The sequence below is a fragment of the Gossypium arboreum genome, chromosome 12 (assembly GCF_025698485.1).
Source record: "Gossypium arboreum isolate Shixiya-1 chromosome 12, ASM2569848v2, whole genome shotgun sequence".
Taxonomy (NCBI): Eukaryota; Viridiplantae; Streptophyta; class Magnoliopsida; order Malvales; family Malvaceae; genus Gossypium; species Gossypium arboreum.
The window spans coordinates 113,325,029-113,339,590 of record NC_069081.1 but is presented as its reverse complement, the minus strand read 5'-3'; the positions used below and the strand labels follow the sequence as shown (position 1 = coordinate 113,339,590).

General features: G+C 28.8%; 1 protein-coding gene across 1 annotated transcript; it reads right to left on the bottom strand.

Moving 5' to 3' along the window:
* Positions 1-3,918: 3,918 nt before the first annotated feature.
* LOC108478660 (AT-hook motif nuclear-localized protein 23) lies at positions 3,919-5,717 on the bottom strand. The gene has a single exon (XM_017781133.2). It carries the CDS (start codon positions 5,007-5,009, stop codon positions 4,209-4,211), a length of 801 nt encoding a protein of 266 aa, XP_017636622.1. The 5' UTR covers positions 5,010-5,717; the 3' UTR covers positions 3,919-4,208.
* Between the last annotated feature and the right edge of the window lie 8,845 nt (positions 5,718-14,562).

Sequence of the window (14,562 nt, the reverse complement as noted above, 5' to 3'; positions counted from 1 at the left end):
TATGTAATTGAATACTGACCATGTAAGTGCAAAAGACCATAAGCTGTTGGTTTTAACTTCTCTTAACCATACTTTTAACCTTTCAATTCTTAGTTTTATTAATTACATGAATTGCTTAGCTCAGGAAGATGAAGTTCATAAACTTTCTTTTTTATATCTGCAAATCACATTGAAATCGTTCACACTAACCAATTAGGTATTAACAAAATGAGCTTGATTAGTTTTATTCTATTTTGTTAATTGAATTTATTTTTTTTAAATATTTTTTTTGTTATTATTTGAATAACCAATTTTCTGCTTGAATAAATTTGGTCAATTATCAATGTATAATCAAGTCTAGATCCAACTTTTTTCCCTACCCAGTCCAATTTTCTTGTAATCACTACCAATGACTCAACTCTATCGATAATTACTTCCAACACCACTACTACTCCTACAACAATTCCAATTGTCCACTTCAATCCAACCTCTCAATTACCTCTTAAGCTTCATGGTAGCTTCAACTTTTTGAATTAAAAAGCACAACTTACGTTGTTAGATGGACAAGATCTTTGAGACCATCTTAATGGCACCAAAACCGCTCCACCCTCCACCAAAACATGTTGAAGGGAATAACACCCTCGAAACAATTCCTACTATTGCATTTGGTTTCGCCAAGATTGGCTCATCCAGCAAGCCATGATAACTTCTATTGATAGCTCAATTGCCTCCACAATTATTGCCGCCAGTACTTTATAAAAAGCGTGGCCCTTTTGCATACTCTATATGCAAACAAAAGACATCTACAGCTCTTATGACCAACTTACTAAAGTCACAAATCAAGTTAAGAGTGTTGTAGACTATCTACAACAAATCAAGACTATCACAGGTGAGTTAGTTGTTGTCGATTCTCTTATTACTTCATAAGAACTTACAATCGAGATCCTTTGTGGTCTTAGTTCAAAATATCAAGAAGTTTTTGCCTCTATTCAAACTCTCCCAACACCAATCAAATATGAAGAATTTTTTCATAAACTTGTTGACCAGGAACTCTTTCTCCAACATGAGGAGAAATGGATGTCTTCTCCTATCACTGTCGCAGTTGCAAAACGCAATACCAATCCTTCTCAGCTATCTTGCAATATTCGTCGCAACAAGCAATGTCAATCTTATCGATCACAATTTTTTCATCCTCAAGTACAAATTCCTTGGCGTGTACAAGTTCCCAATAATGCTCAACACTATGTTCATAGCCAACTTTGTGATAAATATGATCACACTGCATGTGTTTGTCGCTCCAATTCTCATAATATGCAAGGCCAATTTTGGATATGCGTGAATATAAAGGTAATAAGGGAGTTTCTATAGGAGATAATCTTGAGGCCACACAGCTATTTCTTGTTCTACATAGTAAGATGAAGCACATTAAAATTGATGATCTTCACTTTGTCCAAGATCACGGTGGACAAAAACTTTCGAGATCAATCATATTTGTGCAGCCGATTAGCAAGTTGATACAGTCACAAAGGTCTTACCCAAATTTGCCTTTGTTTGTCAACTTAAGTGTTTTTCTATAACTAGAGGAGAGCATATTAATGATATGAGCTTAACCAAGTCTTCGTTAGTTTTAGCCAATCGTTTTTTCTCTTTGTTTAAATTTGATTTTATTTGTTTTTTAAATATATTTTTTTATCCTTTTGTTGTTATTTAAATAACTAACCTTATCTTATTCAATTATAAAAGAATAACCAGTACTATTCTTCTCCATCCTTTCCAAAACATTATATAATATCACCCACTGTTAACAGTTTACATATTGAGTTGTCGGGATTCATCAAATCAATGTCCTAAGACTACAACCTACTGGTGAAGTTTGAATTCACAAAATTTAACCTGTTTAGGGAAAAGAAAACAAGGAACAAAAGGAGGTGTCGTTTTTATGTGCTAATTAAGCAATCTTTCAGGCTTTTTTGGGCGTTTTTAATGCGAATGGCTGTGAGTGAGTTATTAATCAGAGCAAGTATTTGTGTACCAAAAACCCCAGGCCCAAAATTATAAGCGGCAAATTGGTCCCAACTTGGTTGCTAAGGGTGGATTGGGCCCTAGAAAGATATGGATATGATTTTTTTTATTTTTTTTAAAACTTAATTATGATGTACTTTGAAACATATTGATAAGTTGTCAATCATAAAATCATTTTCATGTCGTGATTTGGATAATTGCATAATAAATTAATAAACATAGATTAATCATGAATTAGATTTGATGATTACATTGGATAGTAAAATAGAACCGAATTTGTGGTCAAGAAAGGTAACTCCGTGGTACGTTAGTTGTCAGCCTCCATGTTTTCTTATAGTCAATTCAAGATTGCCTAGTCTTTGTTAATTATGAGGTCAATTACCCCTAATCAATTAAATTAAACTAAATAGAAAACAAGGGTTTCTTGTGTGAATTAAAATTCCAAACACTGCTCTTCAATTTCCACACCTTTAATTTTATATAAACAACTGATGAAGTTTAACAATGTAATCATATTCAACATCCCTACCAAGTTAGAGATTAAAGAAGGTGGTACCAGATGAATATATTACTTCAGTGGCAACATAGAGTGATCCAAATGGAGTAAAAGCCAATGTTATCGGTAGAACAAAATATCTATTTGGCACCAAACAAAGAGTACCTTAACTAAAACAAACAATGTTTCAAAGTGGAGAGAACAAATTCAGTGATTAACAAATAATTTTTTAAAATCTGAGTTCCACTATTGATACCATACCTAACCGATAAATGAAATGTTGTGAACTATGCTTCTACCTTTTGAAACACTAAATCAAATAATGAAAATATATCCAAGTGAAAAGATTTTTCTTTTCCAACCAGATTATTCTTGAGAAGCCAATAAAATGATTTTTTGAAAATCAGGGTCAAGGTGGATAAACAAATATTAATACCATACTAAATGATCAAAACTTATAACAGCACAAGCTTTACATTAAGCCCTAATTTTCTTGCCGATATATGCTCATCAGGTAGTATATCAATCAACAGAAGCTGGAGATACTAAACAACCATCAGCGCCCAGAAAACTACAAGGAAATAAAACCACATTATTTGGAAAATAATATTCCAACTCATGAAAGTAAGAAGACCAGTTGACACCATTGTTATTGCAACATTTACTAGGATTTGGGTTCAAGGTTGGAAGGGATAATAGTAGCATAAAGTAACTAATTTTAGGGTTCATGGGAATTTGAAGGATGCATGGTGTTGAAACCGTAAGGAGCAATGGGCATCTAAAATTAATTTGTCAGAAACAACTGTACTGGAGTCTGAGTAGATAGCCACAAAACATTTTTGGTTGCAAGCCGAATATATATATTTATATGTCTTTTGGTCAACTCTACCTGTTTACATTAATGGATCTCTTTAGCTAGATAAATATTGGATATTCAGCTAAGCTAATTAATAATAAGATTTCTATCAGAAAATTTCTTCTACAAATGGAGATTAATGGAGTTGAGCAACATGTTTTTGGTGTAGTTGAGAAAGATTTAGAAGTAATAAGAAATGTAGAAAGAAGCTTATGATTTCCCAAGAGAGCTGGATATGTAGCTTGATACTCGATGCAAAATTTTATGACAGACACCATCCCAACAACAAGAATCCCTCGGTGATGAAATTTTTAGGAGACCCTTGCCTCTTAATTATGCTTTTTTTACTTCTTCATTATCACATGAAAACAATGCAATGAAAACAAATTCCATGTTTCCATATCCTGCAAAGGTTTACTTTAAAAGCCTTTTCCTTATATCTGTGCACAGCTTTGTTTTAATTTCATGCAAAATTAATAGACTAAAAAAGTGGACAGAGGAAAACCCTAGTTGATCTGTTAGTAACACTGAGATCCAGTCCCTGATTGATATCATCAACAAAAGGTTTATACAACATTAAAGTATTAAATAGAAAAAGAAATTACTTGTACCACCATGAACAATGAAGAACTATTTCCAGAAATCTTAGATCCCATACATCCGAAAATTAAGAAGAAGATAATAACTACTAAAACAAAGATTAAAAGGAGGAGGAAAAACCTAAATTAACATTAATATCAGAGGAGGAGGAAGAAGAAGCATGACGATTCCATGAATTTTCCTGACCTTTATATGCAAGAATCATGTTTCTCAACAGAGCTTGAATTTCCTCATCAAGATTTTGACCCAAATTTCTCAAAACGGTAACTGGACATTAGGCTGCATATTAAGTGGCAAGTTTAAGAAAGGCAAACCCCCTGGACCAGCTCCCGAATCAGCAAACATGTTATTCCCAGCACCGCCACTTTGCACCTGCAGTTGGTCATCTTCTTCCAAGGGCAGCCTTTCATAGGCAACATTTGTGAACGATGAGGCTATGACAATAACAGGTCCAGCCGTCATGAGTTCCCCAACCACACTTCCTCCTACAACCTGGCCTTGCCCGCCTGCCAAGAAGATTGTCAAACTGGTGGCACCTGGCGGAGCTGGTGGTGGCAAGAAAGAACCTGAAAGTGATAGTATCTCAAATCTGCCATGAAGGTTAACCACAGCTCCAGCAGCAGATGGTTGCCTAATGCTGACGTTGGTCACCGTACCACTCCCACTCAATATACAGATTCCTCTTTGCCTTCTCCGGGCGTAGTTGGCAATACAATCAAACACATCACAGCCGTTCCCAACTTCAAGAATGTGAGCTCGGAGGGTGTTTGCACTCTCCCGTGTGATGATGACAGGAGGCTTTGGTTTGTTCTTGGAACCTGGAGGACGGCCCCTTGGCCTACGGGCTCCAAGCTCACCTGAGTTGGCTGCGTTGACTAGGTCTAAGCCGTGATGGTGAGAGTCATCATCATGGTTATGGGCTGCTGAGCCATAGTGACCTCCACGGTTGTTTGAACCTTCCTGGTCTTCAGGTTCAGGTTGGTGTTGGAGGTGAAGGTCCGGTCTTTGAAGTTGATGAACGTAGCGAGAAGCAGTGCCTAAATCAAGACCGGCCATACCAGCATCAAAGGTCAACAGAAAACAAGGAAAAACAAAGGATTAAAAGTAACCAAAAAGAAAATATAAAAAGAATTAAATTATGGGTTTAGATTAAAAACTGTTTTGAGTGGGTTATGCTTATTTTAAGGGAATTGATTAAGAAAAATATAAACAAAAGGAAAGGAGACTCGAACAAAGTAAAAAAATATGATTTCAATAGCTGTAGGAAGAGAAAGGGTTTTCGTTTTTTTTCTTTCTTTTTGAAGGAATTTAAAACAAGAGGAAGAAGAAGAAGAAGAAGAAGAAGAAGAAGAAGAAAGGGAGATGAAGTGCAGCGAAAGGAATGGCGATTGAAGGAGGAGGAGAAGAAAGGAGAGACAGTCTCTAAAAATGACACAGTTATTTTCACCCCACAAAAGGCTTAATTTTATATTATTTATACAACATAAAATAATACTGGTAATTGGTTGAGAAAATTTTTGATGTCGTTTGTTTCCCTTGTACTTTTGAGACAAGAAGCTGGTGGATGCCAACCAACCCCAATTCGTCGAATACTATATAACTATAAACGGTAAACTACATCAATTGTACTTGTACTTTGTTTGAATTTTCATTCCGGTCATCAAACTTTTGAATACGTTTTTGGGTTTTACAGAAAGGTCATCCCAGCGTTATGCGCCGTTACTTGATGCAGACTCACGTTGATTGCCACGTTACTGTTCACCTCTTCCCCTCTCGACAGCAAACTCCCAAACTCACCATGTCACCCATCAGCAAAAACACGGAAGGTTGGCTTTGATCTAGAAAGATGGAAATGCAGGAGTAGGAGGTTGTTTGTTGTTCCTTATGTTAGTGTCATTTAATAATTAAAACGTTTTACTTGAGGGAGGATTGTCTGCATAAAGAAAAACGGATTCTGTGGGTAGCCTTAGATCGTACATACATATTCTATAATTTTGATGAATTGTAACATCTCCAGTATTGCAATTTTGAATCTTATTTATATTTAATTTTGAAATTAACATTCCTTTTGAATTCAAAATAAATGCAAATAAAATATAAATTTGGAAAATCCAATTTACTCTTATAAATTTCATTTTATATAGGTGTTTGGTAAATCATCTAATATTTGGATTTAGACAAATTTGTATTTTAAATTCAGATATTTCAACCAAAAAAAAAACTACTCTTCAACTCAATGCCCTTTCTACTAGGTTTCACTTCAATTTCCAAAGGCATAATAATTTTTTTGGCCCTCAAATTTTATAAAAAAGTCATTTTAAAAAAGTTAATGTTTTTTAACTTTGTTGATATGGTATATACGTGGTTTGCCATGTGGATGACATATTAGTATTTAATTAATTTTAAAATTTTAAAAATTAAAAAATATAAAATTATTTTTAATTAAAATTATTTAAATTTTAACATGTTATCTATGTTACAATTCATCTATATACTACGTCAGAAAAGTTAACAATTTTAATCTTTTCATCTATTTTGTGATGGTTTGACAAAAAAATATAAATTTAAGGACAAAATGTGATGAAAAATTAAATGAACGGTTGAAATGACTATTTTTTTTGTAAAAATGAAAGTATAAAATGATTTTTTCCTTTTAAGTTGAAGGGAAAAAAGTGGAAAAAAGAAAAACACCCCTCACCAATACTCCACAAATTTGGACTAGTTTGATTTCAATGACATAATTACAGTTGAAATAATAAAAATTGTAAGTTGACAATGGAAGTCCAAGGACTTTGATCTCTCTCCAAGGCATGCGCGGCTGCGCTGGCCTCCCACTCTTCACGCCTCCTCCTCTCCGATCCTACACTGGTCATGGTTGGCGCTCCCATCTCATCCTTTCACCCGTTACATCCTTAAACTATTATTCTCTTTCTAAATTGGTTCTCAAATTTTAAAACATTCTAATTATATTCTTAAACTATCGATATTATATTATTAAAGTCTTTTCATTACTAAAATTATACTAATTTAAGTGCAAATATTGAGACATCAAATTTTATGTAACATAATATAAAATAAAAATTAAAAAATACATATTACGAAAATGAATGTGGTAAAAATCTTAGATATCAAATTTTAAGACTTTTATAAAAGCTTTATCAAACTCATAATCTCTTTTTTTTTTTTTTTTTCTTTACTTTTAATTTTTACGTGATAACATTTTATTTTAAATTATGTAACACGAGATTTGAAGTTATTAAAATAAAATTAATAATTTAAAGATGTTATTAAAATAGTTTAAGGTTTGAAAGTAATATAAAATGAGAAACATAATTTAAAAATGACTGTGTTAACTCTTATTATATTTCACACTTGAAGATATAATTAAAAAATCCAAATAAAACATACAAAAACATCTTAAAATGTTTGCAAAATCATATGTATATATCATAAAATAAAAATAAATGTTTATTAACAAAGTTTATTTAAATCTGATATCTACATTGGATACCTTGAGCACGTGTTCAACAATTAATTTAAACCTTATAATAAAATTCACTACAAAACAAATGTAATATATATTAAATAACTACATAATAGATAAGCTATAGATCCATCTTAATTAATTAATTCCTATAAGCTGCTCAATAAATAAAACATATTTGCCGTTTAGAGATTAAAAATAAATAAATAATTTTATTGTAGAATTTGATAAAATATGTTTTTTTATATAATATTTAGATTTATTCATAACGCTTCCTCAATCTATAAATATTCATAAATAGAAGGATAATACGCTTCTGCGTACTCAAACTTACGTCTTCCTATATTGACAAATAATGTTCATACAAATTGGACCAAGACTCAATCGACAAAATTAAAAAAAATTTTAACACAGTATATATAACGAAACACAAGTTAAATTTCATCCTTTTGTATATAATGGGGAAACGTATATAATTTATGATTTAACAAATGACAATTTGTACCAGAGCTTGTTGTGTATAAATTCAATCAATATTATTATTTTATATCATATAAAATTATAAATGGTAGATCATTATATATTATTGACTTAATGATAAATTTGGCTATTAGTGTTTGTATGGTTTGTCAAAATGATCCTAATTATATTTTTGAGTCCTTTTGGTCATCAATTTTTTTTCAAACTGCTTTTCTAATAGATTTAATTGAAGTAATGTTAAAAAGTTAACGGGATGATGTGAGATTTTATATGTGGAATATCTCTATAAGAAAATTACCCGTAAAAATAAATGAAATAAATAATAATACATAAAACAAAAAATAACTCTTAATTTAAAAAATAAACGTAATTATTTAGAAAAAAATAACTCAATAGAAAAACTTCTCGGTAAACAAACATATAAAATATTGAAACCTTTTAGGGAAAAAAATAGAAAGAAAGATTGAAACGTTAAATTTATTTTTAAAATCTGTTAAAAAAATCAATTTGAAAAGAAATCAAAGGTTGATGACAAAAAAAAAATTCAAAAATACAATCGGGACCATTTTGAGAAAACATGCAAATATGAGTGACTAAATTTATCATTAAGCCATTATTATTTTGTAACGTTTGCTTTGGAACTTGTTTTGTTAACTCGCTAATAACAGACGGTATGTAACTTGCTTTTTTCTTCATATTATCAATTTGGTACTAATTTTAATATATTTATGAACCGAAAAAGAAATTAAAATTTGGAAAAGTTAATTTTATAAGAAGAAAAAAAAAAGGAAGTCAAAAAGGTTTCCCAAGAGAGGGATCTTATTTTCAAGGATGAGTTGATTGCACATCAACTCCATGTGAGAAACATGTAAATAATCCAATCAACTCTTGAAAGGCAAGCAAGGAACTTGTTATTATTAAATTCTAATTTCAAAGAAAATTTCTCAATTCAAACCTTGAGGATCGTTAAAACTTACCAATGTAAAAGAATTGACCATCTTAATTCCCTTTATTTGATAAACGTTTTTCTTTTCTTTTTTTCCTTTTTCTGAGAAGGAGAAACTTGACTATCATTTTGTTTCTTTGCAAGTAAAAAATAGAGTTGGGGTAAATTATTTGAAGGAGTGTTTCAAAATTAATATATATATATGAAACATTAACGTTTCAATTAGTGTTTCTGTTTAAATAATAATAATTCCAATTTTATTTAACAATTGATAACTAAATTTAATTATTTTTAAAAATTAAAACCAAATTTAATTAAAAATAAAATATAAATAAATATTTAAAATTAAAAATTAAATTTATTATTATACTTACTATATTTCTTAATGTCGGCAGGTTATACATAAAAATAATCATTGTGGATTTAGTCTTCAAAAGTAGTACAAGAAAAAATAGTTTTTAATGTCAAATTAAACGTGTAATAATTAATCCAACGAGTTCAATTACCACTGCTGTCGTTGAAAACATTAATTAATTATTTCGCCAGCATATTAATATGTATATATATATATATATGTCCAGCAAAAAAATAAAAGGGGTATTATAATAAAGTTACTCATTCTAGGTAAATTGTTTTCTTTTCATTTTTGTTGTATCTTGGTTCTGTCAAAATTTTATGAATTCATAAATTTAGAGGTATATTAATAAGTTTGGTTTTTTAGTCAACATTTTATTATTCGATTATATTAAAAAGATATGATAAGGTTATAGGATGAAAACTTCAAAATGACTGAACAAGTTAAACCATGTACATGGTTTGACTTTACCTATGACTTACAATAATAATCCAGGTGGTAGTATGTTTTGTCGTAAATAATTTACATTTCATATATTATGGGGTCACAAATCAAATCATGTCGTTTTACTTGTTCCGGCAATTCGAGACACTCCCAATTTACAAAACTAGAGTTGAGAAACAAAATTATAATCAAAGAAAATACATGACTATGCTTTGGTCTGTAAGCTCATAGGGCTCTAACAAAATCAATGCACATCCACAATTCCTACTAGGATACCCATAAACTTATACAAATATATATATATATATATATATCACATTTTTCAAAATAAACGAATTTATCTTTTATTTTTAAATTATTAATACACTAAGATTTATTTTTTAATGAATTTATAATTTAGATTTAATATATAATATACAAGTGAATAAATAGCAGGATGGAGTGCCCATTAATTGGGGTAAACTTTCTAAGCTTGCAATAAATACATTTTTAGAAACGCTTAGATTATAATTCCTCCTTTCAATTAGACTCAATTTCTCATTTGTAATTTAAAGGGATCTTTTATTTATTTTGATACCTAAATTATTTTCTATTACAATTTTTGGTCCAAAAATAACCATGTTAAGAAAAATAAGTGAAACATTTAACCATGTCATTTGTTTTTCTTTTTTTTCCCAAGTCACTGATGACATGACCATTAATTGGTAATGTGACCTTTGACCATTAATGAAATTGACCAAGTGTTGAACAGTCATTCGCTGTTGACTGTTTGAATATATTGTAAAATTTATAATTACAATTTTTTCCTTTTGTTGAATTATTTATATTTTTAATTTTATATAACTTTTACATCATAAAAATATTTTTAAATTTAATAAATTATATATATTATATAATTTTTAAGTTTTAAGTTTTATATTATAAAAGTGAATGTTTTGACTTTAAAAATAACAACAAATCAATTTTGTGATCTTGCATTGTTGTGCTTATTATAATTTTTGAACGTCTCTATATGTTGTGGCAAATTATCATTTTTGAAATTTTTTCTAGTCTTTTGAAAACCTGCAATAAAATTAATATAATTTAAATACTTTAAAAGTTAAATACAAAATTAATAAAATAAAGTGTTTAAAAATGGGAAAATGGCTTTTTAGAGGAGTTTTATTTTATTTTAAACATGATGAATGTTTCATTAAAAGCTTACAATAAAATCGATATAAAATTAGATACTTTAAAAAATTTAAATACGAAAATTGGTAAAACAAAATATTTAAAAACAGAAAATGATTTTTCATAGTGGAGTTTTGATAAAACAACAACTTATGTAATAAGTGAAATAATTACTAAAATAAACCAATATAATGTATAAAAGAAAAAAATTCTATGATAGAAAAAACCTTATAATAATTCTTAAATGATAATACAACATTTTAAATACATTATATTTTTAATAAAATAAAAATTATTACGACTAATTATCTATTGTATGAATGTCTTATTACGTGGATATCAATCATGATCAAGATAAAGTTTTAATATACTTTAAATTCTAATAGTTATTAAAATTAGATTTCTACTTCTTTTATACTTCATGTGCCTATAAATAAAGATTCGATGAAGTATTGTAATTATTCATTTTGATTAATAAAGTACACTCTCTATTACTTTCATATTTTATTTGTTCTTTATTCTTTCCATCTCTCTTTATTTTATAACAATCTATAATTTTTACCATAATTTCTTAAAATATATATATAAAACTAAGTTGGTATCAATATTATTGCCCATATAAGAGATAATAAATTTAAGTGTGTTTATCGATACTAATCAAATTAAAACTCAGCCAATCATTAAGATATTTTATATTTTTATAATTGCATCACTTTAATTAATATGATTAATTGTGGAGTTTTAACTTTTAAGGATAAGGGAAAAATTTTGGCTACATTCTTTTATTATATATGTAACAAGAATATATATATATTTAGAAAAAAATAATGATTAGGAAAGATTGAGATGATCAGCAAAGTAACATTCTCTTTTTCTTATTAAATTATTAAAAGTTTATATTAATACAGTTACTATATATATATATATATATGTATGTATATATTATTTTAATACTTCTATCTTTCATAGAAAAGAAATACTATAAATATAAAATAAGCAATTAAGGGTCCACCACTGACAAAAGGAACAGCCTCATTGGTTATATATACTATTAATTTTGAATAAAAGAACATAATGAAAAGATTATTAATTATTAGAATTTTTTGTCAAATATTAAACTATGTCACAGGTTTCCAAAAAGAGTTGGTTTTTATGAAATCTTATCAGACAGAAAAATGAAGGATGTGATGCTTATCATTATAAGTAATTAATAATTGAATGGAAGCTGGATGGGTCGTAAAATGGTAGTGGGTTTATCTAATATCTTTCAAATTGAAATTTGAATATTACTTTAAAGTTTAAGGTTTGTTTGGGCAAAGCGGTATGTAGAGTGGAGCTTGAGAGTAATAATTTGATGTTGGTAGTCATTATTTAAAATGAGTTAGCAGCAAATAGAATCGACAATGAACTCAAGAATTAGGAAGTAAAGTTTCGATAAATACTGAGATAGAATAATAAAGTGGCAAATTACACAAAAAAAAGTTAAAAGCGAAATGGAACACTTAATTATTCATGAAGAATTACCGGAGAATGTGAAGGATTTATTAAATTATGATAACCGTTGCACTATATACCCATTGTTTGATGACTACTAATTCTGTTGTAATCTTAGCTTAAAGCTTTATTCTTCTATCTATAAAAAAAATTGAATTTTAAGAAAGAAAATGTTAGATGTCATTACATCTTTGATAGATATTTGTAATAGAAAGTTGTTTATAATGATAGGCGAAATGTTAATTTTAGTATAAAATTTTGAGGTTGTGTTTACATAAGATATCAAATCTTTTAAAATAATAAAATAAGGATTATATTGTTTTCGTGCCTTCTCAAATAAAGAGTAGGGTAAATTATTTTACATGAAATTGAGGTAAAGTATACATGATTGATTTTTCTTATAATATAACAACTAAAACATCATCATAATTACCATAAATTTAAGTCTTTATTTGAATCAAGTCTAAAAATGTTTGATTATTTTGAAAGTTTGATCGTTATTTCACCACTTTAAAGAGATCCTTCCGAGTAAAGCTTAGACCCAAACTAAGCATTTAAACATAATGGTATTAATTATATGATACAAATTTGATTTTTACAAGTTTGGAGGATGGTATACGTCAATTTTTACTATTAATCTTTACATTTTACAAAAGTTATGGATTTAATCTTTATACTTTAATTTAGTCAATTTTAGTTCATATGCTTTTTTGAATTAGTCAATATCAATGTCTTTACTTGTTGAATTTTAAAATTTCAGCATTGACCCAAATAGTGGCAATTAAATCCATTTGGTTAAATTCAGTTATTAGTCTTGTACTATGTATAAAGTTGTAAATTTAGTCAATATTCTCCAACTGAAGCAATCTTAGACTCTATACTTTTTTCATATTTTGAAATTTTAGTCATGATCCAAACGGCAACCCTTAAAAATCCATTAACTAGTTTTTTGTGAGTAATATATTAAAATATCGAATTGACATGAGCATTACATATGGAAAAATATGTTTGTTTGTATCTGATTTTGAAAATAGTGGAACTCAATGAATTTAACAGTTATCAGTTATTCAAGACTAAAATTTTAAAATTACAATACATAAAAATAATCAAATTAAAGCATATTTTAACCATGATTATATGCTGAATACAAATGTATATATATTTAAAATAAAAATAAAGAATCCAAAATTCCAGAATTCCAGATAATATAGAGCAAAGCCAGCGAAGATATACACTCATATTAGCTATATTGCTTTCGAAAGACATAGAAAACTTGTATCATCATATTGACACATCCAACCCATCTTATTTGAAAAACTTTCGAAGCGACCCTACAATTAAATAAACAAAGACATTAACACAAATATTCCATCTTGTTTCAAAAGTTATGTGATGAATCAAAAGGAATGGGTATGATAATGAGGGAACCACATGGATGATTAAGATTTCATTGTCGTTTTATTATGATTTTGGGTGCAGTGGGGAGTGGTGAGGGCTATATTATCTTCTACAACCTCACACTACTTTTAATACGCTGCTTATCTAATCGTACAAAGAAATTGAGTAGGGTTATTTTTTAAGGAAAAAAGTCGTACTGGACCATAATATAATATGGTAATTAACAAAAGAGAAAACCCTAAATTTAATTATTAAGAAACCTTTTCCTTTTTATGGATATGCGTTTGAGTGGATAATTACCTGCGCCCTGTCAGCTTCCTGAGAAGACATAGCTTTATTAGGGTCCTAACTGAGAGACACAGCAGATAATGTTGCAGATGAGGGGGTTAGAAGCACAGTTAAATGAATACATGAAGACATGACGTTTCACAGATCGCCTCCATTTTGTTCTCTTTAGCTATTTACATGTTTTGTCATTTTTCAAGTTTGCCTCCAAAATAAATTGATATCCATATTTTTTGTACCTTAACCCCAAGTGATTGTATAAGATTATCAAAAGAAATACAATAATCAAAATAAATTGATATAACAAATCATTTCCCAATTCGTTGAAGACAACATACAACTTTTCTTAAATTATGTAGTTTGGCCGTCTGTATATAAAATTAAGCAGCTAGGCCATGCCCTTGTTTTCCATCTGCGCTTCAATTCATCTAATCCTTGTTGTTATAATTAATAATGATTAAAAACAACTATTAATTGGTTGTTATCTTTTTAAGAATTAGCTTTTGAATTTGGGAATCGCATGTATCCATATTAATTGATTCTATGTTTTTTT

Excerpts from the sequence above, each read along its gene's own strand:
- LOC108478660 (XM_017781133.2), bottom strand. The coding sequence starts at position 5,009 with ATGGCCGGTCTTGATTTAGGCACTGCTTCTCGCTACGTTCATCAACTT.